The 22,149-nt window shown below is 45.5% G+C and overlaps 1 protein-coding gene across 2 annotated transcripts in view; it reads right to left on the bottom strand.

The window, feature by feature from the left end:
- LOC128415957 (copine-5) overlaps positions 1-6,874 on the bottom strand; it is a 126,380-nt gene extending 119,506 nt beyond the window's left edge. For both annotated transcript variants that reach the window (XM_053392857.1, XM_053392858.1), the window contains exon 1: positions 6,134-6,874. In XM_053392857.1, the coding sequence (XP_053248832.1) occupies positions 6,134-6,243 (110 nt within the window). In that variant the 5' untranslated portion in view covers positions 6,244-6,874. The remainder of the gene's footprint in view (positions 1-6,133) is intronic.
- Between the last annotated feature and the right edge of the window lie 15,275 nt (positions 6,875-22,149).

Consider the following 22,149-nt stretch of genomic DNA (forward strand, 5'->3'; position numbering starts at 1 on the left):
AGAAGGGGATGACAGAGGACAAGATGGTTGGACAGTGTTCTCAAAGCTACCAACATGAGTTTGACCAAACTGCGGGAGGCAGTGGAAGACAGGAGTGCCTGGCGTGCTCTGGTCCATGGGGTCACAAAGAGTTGGACACGACTAAATGACTAAACAACAACAACAATCACCTCACTTTAAAGCCATTTAGGCTAGCAGCTATTACCAGATTTTAGCCCTCTCCAAGCATTTGGGCAGGGGTGGGGGCAGGGAACCTCTAGGGGAAGGCCTACATGTGCCAGCCCTGACCACAACAGGCCCATGAATATTGGGTGTATCAGATCCACCTTGAACTTTGTACACTGCATGGGATTGTCTGAAGGGGGCTTCCAAGCATGTTGGATGAATTTGTCATTACTTCAGATACTAGGTTAGAGGCTATGGTGCCGCTGGCTATGGAGCCAGCTCAGGTTCCTGGCTCTGAGCCTGATACTAGTGATTAGAAGACCAGGAACTCGAGGCTAGAAGGAGCCCAGTTAGATAACATCACCAGGGTCTTTAGAAGCAGGGCCAGGACCATCACAAACACTTTCTCTTGGGTCTGAGTGTGTCTCCCACAGTACTTTGCCAGTCCAACACCACAGGGAGCACACCAGCAGAAGACCATGGGATGCAGAAAATGTGCCCTTCTCCAGGACAAAAGGTTGGCACTATTGCAGTCCCTAGTTCTCCAAAAGGGAGCAGAGCCTAGGAGTGGAGTGGAGGCAGAAGCTTGAAGGCCTCAGTTTCCTTCCAACCCTTGTCAAAGCAAGTTGCCCACTAAGAGCTCTCCATGGTGCTAAGGCAACTGATCTCCTTTGTCCCCTGAGCTCCTCCACAGGACCAACAAAGGGACTTTGAAGCCTCCTCGCAATTGGAAACACATTGTGGGCAGGTTTCCAAGCACGTTCAACTGAACCTGTGTACGCACCCCCTTCAGACCTTTGTGCTAAACATGCAAAGGACAGGAATGAAGTCGGGTGGGGCCAGCATGCATGGGATATTGGGGGCAGGGGTGGGATTCCTGCCCCACTCTATGCATTTTACCCTTGTGTGTTCAGGCCAAATGCTTGCAAAGGGCCTGTGTGGTAGCGAATTCCATAATTTTAGGTGCTAGGAAAGATTTCTAGCTGACGCTTTGGAGAGCAAGTGTCAGTCAGAAGACAAAAATACCAGATAGAGAGATAGATGGGTTAACTCAGAGTAATGCATTGAAGCACTGATCATGGTTCACAAACGTATTACAGCTGGCCTATCTTTCAGTAAAAGGATTCCATTTAATGGTTGTGTGGAAGAGAGCATGTCTGTGGTTGGTGCTCATCACATCACATAGCTTCAGTTTTTTGGAGGGGGTGGGCAGAACCCTGCTGCCACTCCCCTCTTCTGCACAATCAATGCTGAAAGGTTAATGGTCCTTGTGCTCTATCTTCCTTGGGTTAGGAAGCACTGAGGTTCCTTAGTTTAAATGTACAATCCAGACTATTAACTCTTTCCTGCATGCCTTTGACTTAGTGGGCTTTGTCCCATCAATAGTCGAGAGGCTTCCCTCCTAATGCAGCTTCAGTTGTTGAGACCACATGGGAAGGGGGAAAGAATTAAACTTCCCCTCCACAACTCCTATGCTCCCACTGCTACACAGGCCCCCTCATGGCTGCTATTTTACATGTTTAAAACATATGGAAGTCTATTGCATTCACATAGTTTGACCCAGATACACCCAGAAGCAGATTGACCTCCCTCCTGCTGGGTTTTTGTGTGGCTGGCAGTGCAAGGACCAGATCTCAACTAGTCAGGAGCCCACTAAGAAAACGCTTTGTGGTTACAGAACTCTTATGAAAAGAGCACACTGCTTTGAAAGATTCAGCAATCCTCCTTCACAGTGTGCTGTAGTCAGATCTTCAGGCACCTAATCCCAGTGCCTGGAACTCTAAGCTATAGCCCAGCAGGACGCCAGGCTGCTGGAAATTGTGGAGGAAGAGATTCTTCCCTATGGGAGTTATAGATATACGTATAACCCTCTTTGCCTAGAGTTTTTTCTGGGCCTGAGCACTACAAGCAAAAAGATAAAGGAGCCCTGGTTTCACCTGTTGGGCTGTTATTCCAGATGTTGAGTGCACAATGAGAATCTCAGAAAACAGGAGCTATGCAAAACAGCTGGGGTTTGGATGAATTTCTAGCATCATGTAATTGCTGTTAATTTGCCAAAAGATTGCTCTAATCCTTGCTGCTGTAGCCTGAATTCCACACTGTGAAATTGAATGCAAATGCATGTAGCAAAATATCACAATTCCACTGTGAGCATACGTATAGACCACGTGTGTTTCCAACTAGAAGAGTCAGTCGATGGCTGAGTGGACCCAACAGCTAGGTTTTCTCCTCAGCTACACATTGAAAAGCTCTTCATTCCCTCATCATTAAAAAAAAAGGAAGAATCTATCCTTATGAACCAAATTCCCTGTGATATACAAAGAACAAACTTTACTGGAAGTTGTGCCCCTAGCTCTAGCAGGAAAAGTAGAGTAAGATTCATGTCACGACCCACATCTTTTGTTCCATTCAGAAACCGGTGAGCTTTCATCGAGACCACTCTGAAACCAACACATCTGATTCACTGGAATGAATTCACACTGTCCAAAGGCTGATCTGCAAATTGAGTTATCTGCAAGCCATCTGATGAATGAAAGGAGACGCGTTTCAGTGGGAGCATATCAGTAAAGCCTCCCAATAAGGCACTTGCTAATATCCAATCACAACTTGGCACTTTTCAGGTGCAGACATTAAACATTACTGATGGTATTTAGATCTATTATTTTCCTGGAAGCATTCCACCAAACAGCAGCAAATTTCCAGTACTATCTATGCATCATTCCACAAGTGAATTACAGACATTTCCAAATAAACCACTATAATCAGGTATACTTTTCATTTGTTCTTGCAATTTAATTAACCAGAAACAATTTTACTAGTTAACGTACAAACAGATAACTGTGTCTATTGGAAAGGAAAGGAAAGGAAAGGAGAGCTTTGCCTGTTTCCCTTCTAGGTCACCTGGAGGCAATTCCTATTCACCACAGGTAACCAGGTGAGTGGTTATTTACAACTTACAAGCCTCTTTTCATCCTCCTTTAAGAAAGCAATCTAATCACAAATTATGTCTTAAGCAAGGCTATTTTATATATGAAAGAAACATCCAGAGCTACAGATAGTTCTCCTTAATTCTGCATGCAGAGATTTGTTTCCATCAATGATGCGATACAAACAAGAATTACAGCTGGAAAAGTTTATTTGTTTTTTATTCATGTCATCAAATTTATATACCAGTTATTTTGTTTTTGTTTTTTAAGCCCTCACAGCATCTGCATTTTCTCCTTCCCAGGAGGCCTGACTACAACCTGAAACCTGCAAAGCACTTGAAGGGCCTCCTCTCACTCTCTGCTTCCATCTGAACATGTTTAACACTAAGGGAGCCTTGCTGCCTTGCGCAAACGCGTGTTCTCCCTCAGAAAGTGGGGCATGGATGGCTGAAGGAATGCTGCATGCAAAGTTCCATTCCGATTCAGTTCTGAACCCATTCACTCCACTTGGCTTGGATTGCACTGTTAAGAAAGCATGACGGCGTGTGATTCAGTCTGATGCTTCCTTCGTAATAGGCCTGCTAATTATATGAAGCTAGAAAACACACAGAAAACCCTGTATCTTCTCCAGGCTGAAATGAAGATCCCAAATGATACACTGCTCAAAGGATATGCTCTGCTTTCTGGGAAATCACGAAGGCACTGATGGGAGTTGTAGTCCAGCAACATGGGGCATTAATAATAATAATAATAAAGAAATAAAGAAATAAAGAAATAAATAAGTAATTACCACAGGTCCCCCATCCCTGCTAACCTGGAGCACATCACAAGACCGCATTATTGTATCTGTTAAGTAAAGTAGAGTGACTTCTCTTTCCCACCCACCCTGCCCCCAACTGCTCACCTCCTTCTCCCTACCAATTGTACGTACAGCATAACTATCTTGCATTAATTCCAAACTCCACAGCTGGGCAATACCCTTATTAAGTCCAAGCAAAATGTCTCAAAATAGCGAGCAAGCTTTTCAAATTGAGCGGAACTTTTCATCAGCCTGCACATAAAGCAAGCAACCTAATGAAGGCTACAGAACTCAAAAGCTTGTTCACAACCATTTCAGTTGGTCCTAATAAATATATTGCCCAGCTGTTGACTTTGGTGGTAGTTATTTTTCGCTTATGGACAAAAATGGCTTCCTATACTTTTTCAGTCTCATAGTAAGAGATCTAGCAGCATTTTGCAACATTAAACGTTAAAAGGATAGATCTATGGCAGGGGTGGATAAAATGCAGTCCTCCAGATGTTATTGAACTATAATGCCCATCATTTGTGACCATTAGCCATGCTGGCTGGGATTGACAGGACCTGGGAGAGTCCCCCTATTCTATAGTTTGAGAAACGTTTTGTGTAAAAGTAGTTGTTTTAGACATCTGTGCAGAACAGTTCCCTGCAGCCCTTGATCAGCATGAGCTTGCCAACAACAACAAAAATAATGTGTGAAATCTTAAAGGTGCTGTCTATATTTATATAGCAGTAAGATTTACATATTGTAAAACCACTCATGTTTTGATGTTCTATATAAATGTTGTATTTGTGGAGCTTAGTAGAAGAGGAATTTATTCCTCACTGGATACATGTTCATTTCATTATCAAATAAGAGAAATTTTCTCCCAGGGTTTACAAATATAACATAGGTAAGATATTTCCTTAAATTAATTTGTTGCAGTTGCAGCAGTGTGGAAGCTACAGTTTGATAAAAAGGTTCCTTAGAGACTAAGTTAAGCCCCTGGTCCATCTAGCATCACTCCAGATGTTGATCTACATCAGGCTTGGATAACATGTGGCTTTCCAGATGTTGATGGAGTACCACTCCTGTCATCACTCACTACTTGCCACACTGGCTGAAACTGATGGGAGTTGGAAGTCCAACAACTGTTGGGGGACCACCACAGAGGTCCACCCCTCATCTTCTCCACCTGGAAGCTGCTCTCCCAACCTCATCCACAGTATACATTAAAAGCTATATCATAGCACTTTAAACAGTCATGGCTTCCCCCAAGGAATCCTGGGAAGTGTAGTCCGTTAAGGATCCTGAGAGTCATTAGGAGGCTCCTAATCCCCTCCCGGAGCTACAGTTCCCTGGAAAGAAGAACTGAATATTATACCATCTTGAGGACTGTAGCTTGTGGAGGGGAATAGGAGTCTCCTAACAACTCTCAGCCCCTTAAACAAACTACAGTTCCCAGGATTCTTTGGGGGAAGCCTAGACTGTTTAAGGTGCTTTGATACTGCTTTCAATATAGAGTGCAGGTGGTCTTGCCTAGCCTCACCACCAGCAATGCCAAGAACTGAGCCTCTGCTCTCAATGATGAGCAGAGGCTCCGCCACGGAGATGTGGGTCAGTGCTGAAGGTACAGCTTCACACAGTTCCAGCAGGATGAAAATCAGCTATCACAGGTCTAGAGAGCAAGAAGAAACAGCCCAAACACCTCCATCACAATCTGCCTCCTTTTGTGAAGAGTTCTGAGCTCAGTATACTTCTTGAGATATATGCAGTGCCTCACCTACAAAAGTTGATCCAGCGATTCTTGAGGCATCCTTTCCTCCTTCACCAATAGCCTTGCTATTGGGATCCGGACCATGGGCTGTCTACTCAAGAACAGGTAATGTGCAACAGAGACCCCCAATAACACCTACCATCTCAAGTTCTCAGACAAGGCAACTGATGCGTGGATTATTTCTATCTTCTGTGACTATGCTTCCCCCTTAACTCAACCGCGCCTTTTCTCTGAAGTTTCCAAACGCTTTCCAATCGGCCTTTCAGAATCCCAGCCGAATTATGGGGAGAAGCAGAAACTTTGAGCAAGCAAGCGGCAAATTGCACATCTTTCCCCTCTCGCTGAAAATCTCTCCCAGCAGCTGCTAGCTGCGCCAGGATAAACTTGCTGCCTTCCTTTACTTGGAGCTGTGCGCGCCCCCAAAGGCAACACCAGCCCGACACACGCGTACACCTTGCACACGAGCCCACGCGGCCTCCCATTTACCTGCAGGAGACGGTGACCTCCACTTTGGTGGCGGGGATGCTGCCGGTGAGAGGGTCGAAGTCCCGCACCGACGCCATGTCCTCGAGTTTGTCCAGAACGTCCTCCTCCATGGGGCCCACGCGGGAGAGGGCAGCTGTCGGGGCTCGACGAGGCTCCCGGGCGCCGGCTTGCGGGGCGTGGAGAGTCCGATCTTGCTCGCAGGGAGCTCTCGTCGGCTCAGCAGGCTCGCCCTCCTCGCTTTGCCTCGGCGCTGGAGGCGAGGGTGGGCGGTGTGCGAGAGAAACAACCCCGGGGCTTGGAGCGAGAATCCGGGCGCGCTCTCCCCGCAACACCAAGACGCACACACAAATACACCGACCCTCCCTCTCCCCGGCGATCCCGTTCTCTCTTTCTTTCCTGGAGTCCGCGGAGTGGGATTTCGAAGGAGCTCCGCCCCCTCGCAAAAACAAAATCACGGGGGAGCAGCAGCCCAGCCCAGCCGCGCTTCGGCGGGAGGGAGAAGGAGCCGCTTCCCCAGTTTCCTGCGCCCAGCACAGGGGAGGGAGGCTGGGACTAGGAAGAAGGCTCCGGAATCCAGACTCCACGCGGGGAGAGTTTGCCAGACGGGGCGGTCGCTTCGTTGCGCGGGGTCTATCAGGGGTTTCTGTTTCTTCTTCTCCTTCACCCAGTGGCGCTGTCTCGAGGGAGCTGCCACCGGCGTCTTGCGAGTGAGAGGGTTTGCCTACGTTCGGGCATGTGGGAAAGGATGCGCATGGGGCTGAGGCTGATGGCATCCTAGAATCGTTGAGTTAGAAGGGATCTCAAGGGTCATCTAGTCCAACCCCTGCAAAGCAGAAATCTTTTGCCCAGCCTGAGGCTCGAACCCACCACCCAGAGATTAAGAGGCTCATGCTCTACTGCAGGGGTCAGCAAACTTTTTCAGCAGGGGGCGGGTCCACTGTCCCTCAGACTATATTTTGAAAAAAAATAATGAACGAATTCCTATGCCCCACAAATAACCCAGAGATGCATTTTAAATAAAAGGACACATTCTACTCATGTAAAAACACGCTGATTCCCGGACCGTCCGCGGGCCGGATTTAGAAGGCGATTGGGCCAGATCCGGCCCCTGGCCTTAGTGCACCTACCCATGCTCTACTGACTGAGCAATTGGGGGGGGCTTTCCCACATCAGGGACTCTGGCTTCTGGCACAAATATAGGAAGCTGCCTTGTACTGAGTAAGACTATTGGCCCATCTAGCTCAGTAATGTCTATGGTGGCTGGGAGCAGGTTCTCTGGGGTTTCAAACAAGGGTCTTCCCCAGCCTTGCCTGGAAATGCCAGGATTGAATCTGGGGCCTCAAAAGCAGATGCTCTACTACTGAGATGGCCCTTCCCATAAATGAAACATGTCACATTCTGCTGCGCCACTGCTCTACTCCAAGGAACCATGCATGTGACACATAGGATCATGACACGCTCATAAAAGTTAAAGGTAAAGGGACCCCTGACCATTAGGAGTCGTGACTGGCTCTGGGGTTGCGGCGCTCATCTCGCTTTATTGGCCGAGGGAGCCGGCGTACAGCTTCCGGGTCATGTGGCCAGCATGACTAAGCCGCTTCTGGCGAACCAGAGCAGCGCATGGAAATGCCGTTTACCTTCCCGCTGGAGCGGTACCTATTTATCTACTTGCACTTTGACATACTTTTGAACTGCTAGGTTGGCAGGAGCAGGGACCGAGCAACAGGAGCTCACCCCGTCTTGGGGATTCAAACTGCCAACATTCTGATCGGCAAGTCCTAGGCTCTGTGGTTTAACCCACAGCGCCACCCGCGTCCCCATGACGTGCTCATGCATGCACATATATGTCACATGATTAACATTCATGGGTAACTCCATTCACAATGACAATATACAAAATATGAACAATTCAAATAAGCCAATACAGGCATTCATATAGGCTGAGTGGACAAGTGTGCAAACACTCTCATATGCGAGGACTCTAGAAATCTACGTGGTTGTAATGGAGATAAAAACCATAGAGGACAGCCAACTTTCTGTAGCAGCCAGTGCCTCCCCAAAGTAGAAGTGGTGTGGTCCCACCCAGCAGCATTGCATCCTTTGCTGGCACCCAGGGTGCACACACATGCACCAGGGGGGCCCAGGAGCTGGGCATGGAGAGGACACTAAACCTGCTATGCCAATGCAACCCTCGCCACCTCAGGGGCAGGGCATGGGAGGTCCACAGGGCCACCCCACCCCATCCTTCCTGCCTGCCTGCCTGTGCAGGGGGGAGCTCAGCCAGGCAGCCATTCAGCAAGAGGGCCAGAGGTGCAGTGGCAAGTCCAGGCCAGGCTCCAGCTGCCCCCGCCCCCAAGCAAATAAATAAAAATACTTAACTGACTGATTGCATCACAGATAATTCTGTTTTGCACCTCCTAACATAAAGCCTAGCTCCCCCACACACAAAAAACCAAATCCTGGCCCATGACCAAGTATCTGGCAAACCCTGCTACTTGCTCTCAACATGTGCAGCGACGGTTGTACTAAGATGCAGGGCAGATTTCTCAGATAGCATCACCACTGCCTAATCCAAACCATGTTAAAAGTCTCCAGTCACTTTTTTTGTTTTGTTTTTTGAACAAGTCAATGCCCTCTTGCAAATGGCCTATCAAAAGTTTCCAGGATAGTCAGAGGAAGGAGCCATGTCCTGATTTGGAGAGTTGGTGAAGAGTTTCTGGAACTATTCAGGCTCCAGAGGTACAATCTTGCAATGGTAGGAAAAGATGGTTGGAGGATTTAGGCCCAAGGATGCAGAAACATTTGCAGCCTGAGGGCCACATCTGCCTGTGAGCAAACTTCTAGGGGCCACCAACCAGATGTGGGTGCTGCCAGACGCAATAGGGCAATGGATAGGACTCTTAAGGTGACATTCCAGCCATGTCAAAATCAGTGGTTTCTGCACACAGACATATCACCCAATCTTCCTTCCAGGAGCATTCAAGGAGCCTCTGAGCTGTGGGAGGCAGTGTGGCCTCGGGAGATTCCCAAGGGACAAATAGAGAGGTCTGGGGACCAGGTTTGGCCCCAGAGCCTGAATCTCGCCCCCTGAATCAGCTTTGTCCAGATCTCTAACTCCACCTTTTCCATTCATTTATTATACAGTGCGATGTTCTTCATGCCCCATTCACTACATGCCCTAATGCTACTAGGCAGAGCCCAAGCACTAGGCTATGAAAAAACAAGGACAAACTGTGAATAATGCAAGTAATTCTGCCTTCTCTCTCCCCACCCACCCTCCAACCACCACCCACACAAAACAGCCCCAGAGCAAATATTTGTACTAAATAATTGAATGCAATTCTGTGCAGAAGAGTTTTTGGAAAAGATCGAGAGTGAGAGAGAGGTGGGGAGCAATTTTGAAATTTTGTAGCCAGCTAATCAATTGTAGCTTTGAAGGGTAATTTGTGATGTGTATTTGTGTTTTGTTTTGCTGCACAAACAAGAAATGAAAATCTGGCATGTTGGTGTGTCTCACATATAACCCAAGAAGTTTAATTTCCAGCTTTCCTGATTTTGGCTGCAATCCTAAACTTGCTTACCTGAGAGTAAAGCTACTTAACCCAGCAGGGCACACTTCTCAATAGATATGGATAATATTGTGCTGCACACTGAATATGTTAGTTAACTATTATTCTACCTTTGAAAATCTGCAGTCCACAAAGAAGTTATTGTGATTGTGATTATGATTATGTATTAAATTTATATACTGCCCTTCATCACATGATGTTCATGCTACATGCGTCAGCAAAAATATATGCAAGCTTATCCAAATTCAACTTTTTAAAAACCAAATTAGAGATGAGAATTAAATAACATGACAGTACATTCCTTTAATGTGGACTTTTAATTAAATAAATATACATTGATTCTGTTTGCTGAGTTTTACTTTTATGAGTTATATTGGCAGCTTCAACATACAAATGTTGCCTCTGGTGCCCCTGGGCAAAGAGTACACATAGATAGATAGATAGATAGATAGATAGATAGATAGATAGATAATGGTGGCATGTTTTCAAAAGTAATGAAGTTGTGCTTCAGCTTGGATTTGCTCTGTGGCTTTTTAGAACAAGTAAAGTGGGGGACATTTTTCTCCCTGAAAAGGGCTAAATGCAAAAAATAGTCAACATCCCTTGGGATATATGTTACACTTACACACACACACACACACACACACACACACACACACACACTTACTTTCATGGCAGCAGAATGTGGGCGTTGTTATTGTCTTGTAATGGACCATTTTAGAGTCTGACAGGCAGGAATCCAAAAACCAGGCAATACTTTGATTAGAACCAACAAGTACATTGCAAAATAATGCACAAGCAGTTCCTCTTCAGTTTGGATGCTAAGCTAAATGAGGGCTGTGGGAGCCGGGGTGGGGGGAGGGAGGGACGGAAGGAAGGAAAAAGCTGGACATGATCTTGGAACCCCAAAATCTGCCATTTCTAACAGCCAAGATGACATGTAGGCGGTATTAGGCCCTAGGGTTACCAGACATCCCCAGTTCCCGGGTACAGTCCCCGGATTTGCAAATCTGTCCCTGGGCAAATTCCATCCCTGGAATGTCCCCAGATTTGCAAATCTGTCCCTGGGAAACGTGGCAGCGGCAGCCTCAGCAGCCCGGAGCCAGCCTGGTAGCGCAGTTTGCTCTGGCTGGCTTCAGGAGCTGCTCGCTGCCGTGACGCCCACCATTTTTCCTCACCGGAAGTCCCCATATGATGGGTCTTGTGCGCATATGATGTGTTTTGTGAGATCTCCTGCCCCCTTCCCCTTTTGTTTTGACTGATCGGGGGAGGCTCGGGAGTCGCCGGCAGGCAGCCGTTGCCCAGTTTTTTCAAAACTCTGTGCATTTATGTTTCACAGGGTGTGAAAGAAGGGCTTTGCATATTTATAGAATATGCATGTATGCTTGGGCCCAGGGTCTTTTGCTTCACCATCCCCATTATTGACTCCCTGTTGCTACTCAGCTTCAAAAAAAAAAAAAGGGGTCCCTGGATTCATTGGAAAAAATCTGGTAACCCTACAGTTAGGCAGCCTTGATTAGATTTCTTTCTACTGGGTGCAAAACAAGTTTTAGGTTGCACTTGGGGCTGCTGGGACAAAGAACTAACAATATCTGTCCCTGCATATTTTGAAAATATAAAATCTGGCAGTTATTAAAATCTGTCTCCAACAATATTACACAGTATAATGTGACCACTCCTCTGGAAATAATAGTTGTAATAACAGTAATAGTAGTAATATGTTTAGGGAAGTTTTAAATGTTAGGTGTGTTATTGCGTTTTTAAAATTCTGTTGGGAGCTGCCCAGAGTGGCTGGGGAAACCCAGCCAGATGGGCGGGGTATAAAATAAATAATAATAATAATAATAATAATAATAATAATAATAATAATAATACCACCATCAGTGTGCTTTGCAGAATGCAATATGACAGGCCCCTGCCTTGAAGAGCATACAGTCTCAAATAACATGGTTTATCCTCTGGGAGAAGGCGAAGCCCTTAACACTCTCTCTCTCTCTCTCTCTCTCTCTCTCTCTCTCTCTCCACACTCATATATGCATGCACACTTCCATGTTTACATATAAACAGTACAACAAATGCTGCGCACATGCCATGTATTTAAAGCACACACACACACACACTTGTAAGAATTCTGGGAACTGTAATTAAAGAGTGCTGGGAATTGTAACTCTGTGAGGATTAAACAACAGTTCCCAAGATTCTTTGGGGGAATCCATAACTAACAGTATAAATGTATGTTGTGTTGGCAGCCTGTTAATCTGAATAAAGTGGTTGCCGCATGACTTGCTGATGGACCATCTGAAGCAGAGCCTGAAGTCATCATTTTGCCACTGAGCATAGAAGGCTGGTCATGGCTCCCTTGGCATCATATCCCAGGCACCTTATTATGTGGAGTTACTCTCTTCCAGTGGGTAAGCTTTTGTGACCATGATAACATGGGGAACCATTTGAACTAGGAATGGACGTATCTTCTTAGATGCCTCTAGGGGGGCGTTTTATTCATCTTTCAGGAGTTGTCCAAGATTAGCTCTTCAGATTCAGTTGAGGCCTCGGGCTTCTTCTCCAACAAAGACCCTTTTGTTGTCTTGCTTGCAGTTCACTGGCATTTGCTCTTCGTAATGACTGAGAACAAATCTCATCACGTTTAACAAAAAAGAAAAAGAAAGAAAGTGGCAGTCTAGAAAGGGACTTCCTCCTCATATCACTAGGTGTCACTACAACCAATAGATCTCTATTATTTAATTTGTAAATTATTTTAAGTTTTTTATTATTCTATTAGCATTAATGTTGTTCTAAAGACATAAGAGCCCGCTGGATCAGGCCAATAGTTTGTTAGGATATTTCCGTTCCACCTTAAAAGGGAGCAGGCTATGTGAGTCACAGAGTCTGTGTATTTCCTGTTCACAGGATGTTTATGTTTCCCATTGCTTTCGTTTCTCTCTTTTTGCCTGAACAGGCAAGCAGGCAGTCATGTTTTTCTTTGTTCTGACCAACGCTGAATAAACTTGGGAAAATGCTCTCCTGCTGTGCATCTTTCGCTGTGTGAATTCTGCTGATAGAGCGTGCATCAGCCCAGGAATGTGGCAATCTATTTCTGGAGCTCGTGTCGCTAATTGCTGATACTGCGTGTCTACGGGAGATCGATGGACGTCCGGAGATGACGTGGAGTCATGATGGACTTTATCTCCCTGGCAGTATCCCAACATAGTTCACCTAGTCCAGCATTCTCACAGTGGTCACCCAAATTGTCAAGTACTGGTGTGGTTGCTTGAGAGCAAACAGGCAAGAATCCCACCTGTCTTTTCCAGGCTTTATTTGTACAACTATTTGCAGGGCAGAGCGTCGCAAATCCATGTCTGCTCAGTCGCTAGCAGAATTTGGGAGTGGGGGGTCCTTAAACCTTCCCCAGCATAACAGTCTTTTGACCCCCATCCTTCTCCTCCCCGCTCTGCGCGCGAACCAACTGCGCAGAGTGGGTGCTGGCAAAGGGGGACTTGCCTCCCCTCCGCTTTGCTCAGGCTCGGTATTGAGGCTCTCCCTAGCATCTTCTGATCCCTGCATCCCTTCCCCACTGGAAGCAGGGCTTCCCTCCTCGCCAGAGGAAGAACTGCTTTGCAAGATCTTTGGAGGCTTCCTGTAACACAACTGCCCTTCCACCTCTCACCTCTGAGCTGATGGCAGTTCCCTGACACAGATGCTTCTGGGAAAACTTCAACCAGGACCTGAGCAAAAGAGCCTTCTCCCCCTCCAGTGGTTTCCAGCAACTGGTATTCAGAAGTATCACTGCCTTCCACTGTGGAGCCAGAGCACAGTCATCATGGCTAGTAGTCTACAATTGCCTTCTCCTCCAGAAATTTGTCAGTTCCTTTCCTAATAATCTTCTAAAGCATGCCATTCACCTTTTCACAGCTTCTGCATACTGGGTCAACATCCTCATCAAGCTGTCCACTACAAACCCCAAGGTCTCATTCCTGGTGCATCACCACCAGTTCACACCCTATGAGTGTATATGTGAAATAATTTTTTTTGCCCCGATATGCATCACCTTACACTTGTTTACATTGAACTGCCTCACCTTCAGAGCTTTTTCCCCCCCATCAGGAACCCGCTGGAACTCAGTTCTGGCACTTCTCAGGTGGGCACCATTGCCATTATAAGAGAACAAGAGAAGCATTCATGGCAAGTCCCAGCACCTCTTTTTTGAGAAAAAGAGCACTGCTCGCTTTATTTTAGCTTTGGATAAGGACAGAGGTTTTTTAAAAAAACACTTGAAAATAAGCTCGCATACAAGGAATGCTAAGGCTGTGGCTGTCCGAAAGCACTGCTTGGGTAATGGGACTGGATGAAGGGGGACAATCTGAGATGCTATCCAGACAAGATGGCAGTACTGTTGACTGGTGGTTCACCCACCCTGGTGAATGATATTCAGCCTGTTCCAGATGGGGCTGCCCTTCTCCTAAGGCGCCAGGTTCACAGTTTGGTGATCCTTCTGGATCAAACATTGTTATTAGATGCTCAAGTGACTTATACAACTTGAAAAGCCTTTTATCTTCAGCAGATATGCCAGTTGTGATCTTACCTGAATGGTGATTGGATGGCCACAGTCACATATAGATTCTTGTAATACATGGGACTACCTTTTAAAATGGTCTAGAAACTACAGTTCTGAACATTATATATGTGCTTGTCAGCTGCATTGTCTCCCATTTGGTTTCTGGACTGGCTTTTGTTTGTGGCAAGGAACATCCAAGTTTGGGGCAAGAACTCTTTGGCAAGACAACCCCAGAGATTAAAAATCACAAAATATGCAGCAAAGTAGAGATGTAAATATAGGTTGTTGAAATATGCCATTGTGAGTTCCAAAGTTTCCCTCTTCCCCTAGCTCAGAAAAAGTTTGGTAAGTTAAAAATGGTTTACTTACAAACTCTGCTTTTCCATGCAGCATTCAGAAAAAGTTGCACATGCAATAAAACTTGGCTTAGTCACAGTGGTGAAAGCTCCTAAATTTTTGGTAGAGAGACTTGAGAGAGGCTTGTAAGACCCCTGTGATCTGAACTGCAGCAGCCAGCTGCACACACTGAGCTCCTCAATAGGCTTGATTGTCCGTTTGATCCCAACATAAGTGAAGTGGACATAGCTAAGCCTAGCAGGACATCTTACTCCATGGTATTAACCCCTTCATGCATTAGACTTAAGCATGTTGGTTATTTGGGACTTGACCTACCTAAGAGTCCCCTCCTTCCATATTTACCCACTTGAACCTTAAGATTCTCTTCAGAAGTCCTGCTCTAGAAGCCCACACCAAATGATGAGGGCCTTTTCAGCTGTGGCCCTCTCCACATCAAGATTCCACTGTACTCATTATTCCTAGTCAATGTATCAAAGTTAGCGGGTCACAAGAATACTAGATTGAAGTGGGTTCTTTTGGAAGAAAAGGCAGAATAAAAAAACCTAAGTGATACTAATAACTGATATTTACACTGGGATGAACTGGGCATTTGCAGAAATAACCCAAGAATATTCATTCACCCTAATGTGATTTTTAAAGAAGTCGTGAGTGTGGATAATGTGGCCAGAATTTTTTTTTATTTTTTAAAAATGACAGATCTTAGAAGCCTGGTTATTTTAATCAGGACAAATGCTGATCTCTTCCTGTGAATAGCTGTGTTCAAAGGGTGCATGTTATCAGCTGCCAGTTGCCATTTTTGCTGCAGGGAAAACATAGCTTCAAAGCTATCCTTTTGGGATATTAGCAACATTATAACGAGAGGGGAAAGAAGGAAAATAATAACTGAATACTGTATAAGAATCATCTATTACCTAAGCATGAGAATATCTTCATAAAGTAAAGGGCTTATGGTTCTACCAGTTACAAAGATCACCTGTGTTGCATTTCTATTATATAAGGTGATTAAATCCATCCAAAAAGTCTTCTGTTGCAAAGGAGGTCACATAACAAAAGGTGCTCTATTGAAGCAGTTCAGTAAGAAGCATTCTGGTTTATAAAATCTCTATATAACAGAGGGACACAGGATGCTATTTTGTACCATGTCAGGCTAGTTGTCCACCTAGACCCCTACTGCCTGCCCAGATTGCTGGGCTACTTTTCCCATAAGGGCAATTTCCCCAAAGCATCCATTCCAGAAAACCTAGGGCAAATGGGTCAGTCATTTTTTGAATTTTAAACTGTTTTTAACTTATGAAGTTGTTTTTCCATAAGAAAATGTTTGGTTTAAAATAAAAATATGTATAATTGCTTTTATAGATGAAGTTGTAGAATTGTTTTTATTGCAGTTTTTTTTATTGCGAAATCACGTCAGGATATTTTATAGGAAGCAATAAATAGGATTATAAATGAAGCTTCCATCAAAGTGGCAGTAGTAGGTAAGCCATATTGCAAGATGTGGAGATTAATTTTTGAAGAGCATGAAAAAAATATGTATGAACATGCATTGTATAGACCAGAACAAACCCATTTTAAAAAAAATTATGTGTTTGTTTCATTTATGAACCACTGTTCATAAAACACTCCTGATTTCAGACAGGTAGGATCACTCCCAGGATATAGTTCTACTGTATACACCTAGGGTTCATCACTCAGTTGTGAAGTCAGGATGAAACTGGCTTTGGGCAAACCCCATCAAAATGTAGAATATTTCAGAAGAAACCAGGGGATTGTGGGTAATTGTGTGCAAAGTCATGTGTACACAGATTCAAAGCACAGGGGTGAAAATGCACTGAAGCCAGAGTAAAGGGTTGTGGGTATAAACTCTGAGATAGCTCTGTTTAGGGAAGCTTTTAATGTTTAATTGGTTATTGTATTTTAGTGTTCTGTTGGAAGCCACCCAGAGTGGCTGGGGGGACCCAGCCAGATGGGCGGGGTATAAATAATATGCTGTTGCTGTTGCTGTTGCTGTTGCTGTTGCTGTTGTGTGAGAATCAGAATGCTCTCAGGTAGACTGGCTGTCCTAGCCAGGATCTCTAACCATACCAAGTCAGTTCAGTTCAGTCTCCTGACACTAAAACAGTCAGCTCCTAATTGGCAACTATTTTTTAACCAGCAACCTATACATTTTTTTCCAATTACCTGGCACTGATATAGATCATTGTGGGCTTGGTCCTGGTTTTGCCCCCAGGAAGCCAACAGCACTGCCTGTATGCTTAGAGAAAGTTGTGCAACGTGGGGTTGTGGAGGTGGGGGGAGTGGAACGCCAAGGAAGGTAAACTTTCATTTTAACCTTTCCTCATTTTTTATAATATAAAGACATTTTGAAACTTGTGACATTTTTCTTTTCTTTTTTAAAATACTTTTTATGCTACTGGGTTTAGAAAATAGCACAGGATTCTTTTAATGAAGTGCTGCATTGTAGTCTCCACCAATGTTTCTGCATAATGACAATATGCTCTGCCTTCTCATTTTACATTATCATTTATTATGTACATGAATATGTTCACTATCATTAAGGTGCTTTTCCCCCACCCCACCCCCAGAAATGAACAAATGCACACTAATTAAAATTCTCTGTTTAAGTATGGATTATAATGTCTTTTAATATTACTTCCTAAAAATAGCCCACTGAGTCACATTCAGATGAACTTCCTAATTTTCTTTCCATATACAGTCATAATACACAACTGCCTATTCAGTGACATCAAAGCCCTGGGATCATTTCCTTGGAGACAGTTTAAAACAACAAAGTAGGAGGTCCCCCAGTACTTTAATGCTTAGACTGATGTCATTACACATCTTATTGGCTGGTGGCGCTGTGGTCTAAACCACTGAGCCTCTTGGGCTTGCTGATCAGAAGGTCGGCGGATCGAATCCACACAACAGGGTGAGCTCCCGTTGCTCTGTCCAGGGGCGTAGGAAAGGGGGGCGGGGGCGGTCCGTCCCAGGTGCCATCATGGGGGGGAGGTTTACATATTATCAAGGAACAATTACTGCCCTACTAGGGCGGTTCATAAAAAACTTTTTTTTAAAAAAATGCCTGCTCCAAAGATCTTATCTTACTACACTAGGGATTATATAGCTACTGTACATATGAAATTTCATGCATATCAGTTAATATATTGACCCTCCTTCACGAAAATAGCTGTTTACAGTGGTGCCCCGCAAGACGAACGCCTCGCAAGACGAAAAACCCGCTAGACGAAAGGGTTTTCCGTTTTGGAGGCGCTTCGCAAAACGAATTTCCCTATGGGCTTCCTTCGCAAGACGAAAGCCCATAGGGAAATCTCCGGGACAGCGGGGAAGCGCAGCGCGTCTTCCCCACTGTCCTCGGACCTCCTCCGAAGGCTGGCGGTGGGGCGGAGAGACCTCCTCCCGCTGCCAGCCTTCAGAAGGCTGCTCCGAAGGCTGGCGGCGGGAGGAGGTCTCTCCGCCCCACCGGCAGCCTTCGGAAGGCTGCTCCAAAGGCTGGCGGCGGGAGGAGGTCTCTCCGCCCCACTGGCAGCCTTCGGATGGCTGCTCCGAAGGCTGCCGGTGGGGCGGAGAGACCTTCTCCCGCCGCCAGCCTTCGGAAGGCTGTCCTGAAGACTTGCGGTGGAGGAGGGTTTTCCTTCCCACTGCCAACATTCAGAATGCTGTTCTGAATGTTGGCGGTGGGGAGGAAAAACCCTCCTCCCACCGCAAGCCCCGGGAACAGAGGAGAAGCGCTGTGCGCCTTCCCCTCTGTTCCCGTACCTGTCCTGAAGGCTTGCGGTGGGGAGAAAAGCCCTTCTCCGCACCGCCAGCCTGGCAAGCGGTCTCCATAGGAACGCATTAATTGATTTTCAATGCATTCCTATGGGAAACCGTGCTTCGCAAGACGAAAAACTCGCAAGAAGAAAAAACTTGCGGAACGAATTAATTTTGTCTTGCGAGGCACCACTGTACTTGGCCGTTTTCCTATGTCGTGAAGGCTGAAATTTCAACAAAGCACATGCCTTTGCTAGATTCTTTTCAGGCACCTGCTAAAAGCATTCTTTAGGCAAGCATACCTAGATGCTTAGGAAGCTGAAGCAATTTTAATCTTAATATTTTAGCTTTTGTATGTTTTAAAGTAGGATTGTTAATTTTTCTTGATTTTACTGCTGTGGTTTTTTTTGTTTTTTGTTTTGGTAAACCACTTTGCAGGTTTTTTAAAAATAAATTATATTAAATAATTAAACAATAAATATAAATAAAACAACACAAGCCAAAACACAATCCATCCTGTAGATTTAAGTATGTATGTCCATAGTTGCCTACTTGTTATCAGAGGCTCAGAATCCACATTCCTTTGTAAGAAAATATGAAATAACGTAAAACCATTTTTGCAGGCAAGAATAAAAATAAAAATCAATGGGGGGGGTGCCAATAAATTTTCCGCACTGGGTACCACCTGACCTTCCTATGCCTCTGGCTCTCTCCCAGCTTCTGTCAACCTAGCAGTTCAAAAGCACACCAGTGCAAGTAGTTAAATAGGTATCACTGCAGCTAGAACGTAAACAGCATTTCCGTGAGCTCTGGTTTCTGTCACAGTGTTCCGTTGCACCAGAAGCAGTTTAGTCATGCTGGCCACATGAGCTGGAAAGCTGCCTGTGGGCAAACACCAGCTCCCTCAGCCTGAAAGCAAGATGAGCTCCACAACCCCATAGTTGCCTTTGACTGGACTTAACCATCCAGGGGTCCTTTACCTTTTACATCTTATTGTTGTCTGATGCAGTTGTGAAGAGCTTCTTTTACTCGCTTATAAAAGGACATGGGCACCTGTGGGATTTTTTCCAAAGAAGGGGACAAACTAAATACTCCAAATAAATAAATGAGCATAACGAGTCTACCATGCTTGGTAGATCTGGTTCCTGAATGGTAGCAAGACCTGGATAGACCTGGCCTGAGAAACTTGTATGCCAGGTCTACCCCTCCACTGTTTCTTTTTCTGTGGGTAGACCTGCTGTCTATCTCAGGTGGACCTGGCATCCAGACAACATTTGATTCTTTTTTACAATAGGGTTACCAGACGTCCCCGGTTCCCGGGGACAGTCCCCAGATTTGCAAATCTGTCCCTGGGTAACGTGGCAGCGGCAGCCTCAGCAGCCCGGAGCCAGCCTGGTAGCGCAGTTGGCTCTGGCTGGCTTCAGGAGCTGCTCGCTGCCACTGCCGAAGGGGAACCGGGGATTTCCAGCGGTACAGATCTCCTGCCTCCTTCCCCCTTTGTTTTGACAGATCAGGGGAGGCTTGGGAGTTACGGGCAGGCGGCTGTTGCCCAGGAGGGTGCAAGGTGCATGGTTTCTCTGCTACACAAGGTGCAAAGCCCTCCTTTCACACCCTGTGAAACACATGCACAGTTTTTGAAAAACTGGACAACGGCCGGCCGGCCGCAACTCCCGAGCCTCCCCTGATCAGTCAAACCAAAGGGGGAAGGGGGAAGGAGATCAGGGGAGGCTTGGGAGTCACGGGCAGGCAGCGCGCCATTGCCATTTTTAAAAAACTCTGCACATTTATGTTTCGCAGGGTGTGAAAGAAGGGCTTTGCACCTTGCCCAGCAGAGAAACCGCGCACCTTGCACCCCTCCTGGGCAATGGCGTGCCTCCCGCCCGTGGCTCCCTAGCCTTCCCCAATCTCCTCTCCCCTTCCCCCTTTGTTTTGACTGATTGGGGGAGGCTCGGGAGTCATGGGCGGGTGGTGTGCCGTTGCCCAGTTTTTTAAAAACTCTGCGCATTTATGTTTCACAGGGTGTGAAAGAAGGGCTTGGCACCTTTATACAATATGCATGTGTGCTTGGGCCCAGGGTCTTTTGCCTCACCAAGCCCACTACTGACTCCCTGTTGCTACTCAGCTTCAAAAATAAAAATAAAAAATGTCCCCAGATTCATTGAAAAAATCTGGTAACCATATTTTACAACCCTCTTTGCTTATCTCTTCTACAGGGAAGGATGACGTTTCAGGGAAACAAAGGAGTATGCCCTCTCCAGAGCACCTGTGAAACTATCTCACCTCACTTAGTCCCTAATTTAAAAGGGGGGGTGGTAGAGGACTTCCGGTTAGCGCCAGCGCTTAATGGCGGATCTCACCCGGAGCTCCGGGAGAGGTCTGCTTCGTAGGTTCGGGTCCTGTCAGCTACGGCGGAGCGGGGACCCTCAAAAATCACAGGCGTGTTGCCTGTGAACCGGAGACTCGGCGGGCACCTTTGCGCCCCCCCGACGCTGTGAAATAGCCTTTTTAAAGGCTGCGGATCAGCGGAGGGTGTGAGGAGCGGTGCTGAGAGTCGTCTTCACCCAGCCTGCGAAGCGAAGCCGCGTCGCCATTAGCGGAGAGCGCTGATTTCTTCCGGCGAAAATTGGATCAAAAAAACAACTATCCGTGAGTAGGATTGACCGCTAAAATACAATTGGACATTAAAATTAAAGAAATTGGGTACCGAGACGGATAAGCACTAAAAAGGAAGTCTGCTTTCCGTTCTGTAGCAAGATCAAAGCGAAAGGCACTCTAGCTGTAACTGCTTGAGAGGAAATTTGCGGAAATTAAGAAATCCACCACCAAAGCAAAGAACTCCCTCCCCGAAGGCAGAAGGGGGGGGAAGAAGACTTTAAAGTGTTTCTCTGCCAATTTTTAAAGAACTGAGTTAAATATCGCTGTTCTTATACCTGGGATCGGACTGCCGGAGGGAAGGTACCGGCTAAGGACTGTTGCTATAAGAAGGTTAAAAAGTATCTTTAATTGACTTTGGTTACTCTCAACTTGAAATATTTATTTTGTTGCATTGTAAAGTTACTTATTGGACATTATTGACTTGGATCCCTTAGAAAGAGAAAAGAACAATTGGAAGGGACTAGGAAAACTTTTGTTTATTTTTAAGAGAATGTGGGACTATTTGGAGAAGTAAAAAATTGACTCTGCGCCCTCTAGAGGATTTACAAATTGTTACAGCAACAAGTGAAGTGTGAAATTTGAGAACTTTTGTTTGACAGTTTAAGAGTGTGGGAATGACCTTGACTAAAAGACTTTGTTATGGCAGATGGTAAAGACAAAGGGGACTTACAAGAAACAACTCTGAGATCTGGCAAACAATATAAAATTGACTCTTTCATGCAGAGAAGGGCTTCTGTATCAGGAGCCTCTGGAACTACAGCTGCTCCAAAGGCAAGAGTGAAAACAATGTCTACAGAAGAATCATTTGCCAAGGTACTGGAGAAGATAAATGACTCTTTGGAGGAACTAAAAAAGCAAGGTGCAGAAACTAAAGCACAAGTGGCTGAAACTAAAATACAAGTTGCTGAAACAAATAAGAAAATTGAAGAAATCTCTGGGAAAATTGATTCAAATACAAAAAGTATAACTGACCTTGGGAATAAAGTGAACTCAAATGCAGAAGCAATTGGGAAAATACTGGAAGAATCATCTACAACAAGAAAGATAGCTGAGGAAGCTAAAGAAATTGCAACTGCTGCTGAAGGAAAATTTCCACCAGTGTTTAAGAAACTAGA

This window comes from Podarcis raffonei, chromosome 6 (genome assembly GCF_027172205.1).
Source record: "Podarcis raffonei isolate rPodRaf1 chromosome 6, rPodRaf1.pri, whole genome shotgun sequence".
Classification (NCBI taxonomy): Eukaryota; Metazoa; Chordata; class Lepidosauria; order Squamata; family Lacertidae; genus Podarcis; species Podarcis raffonei.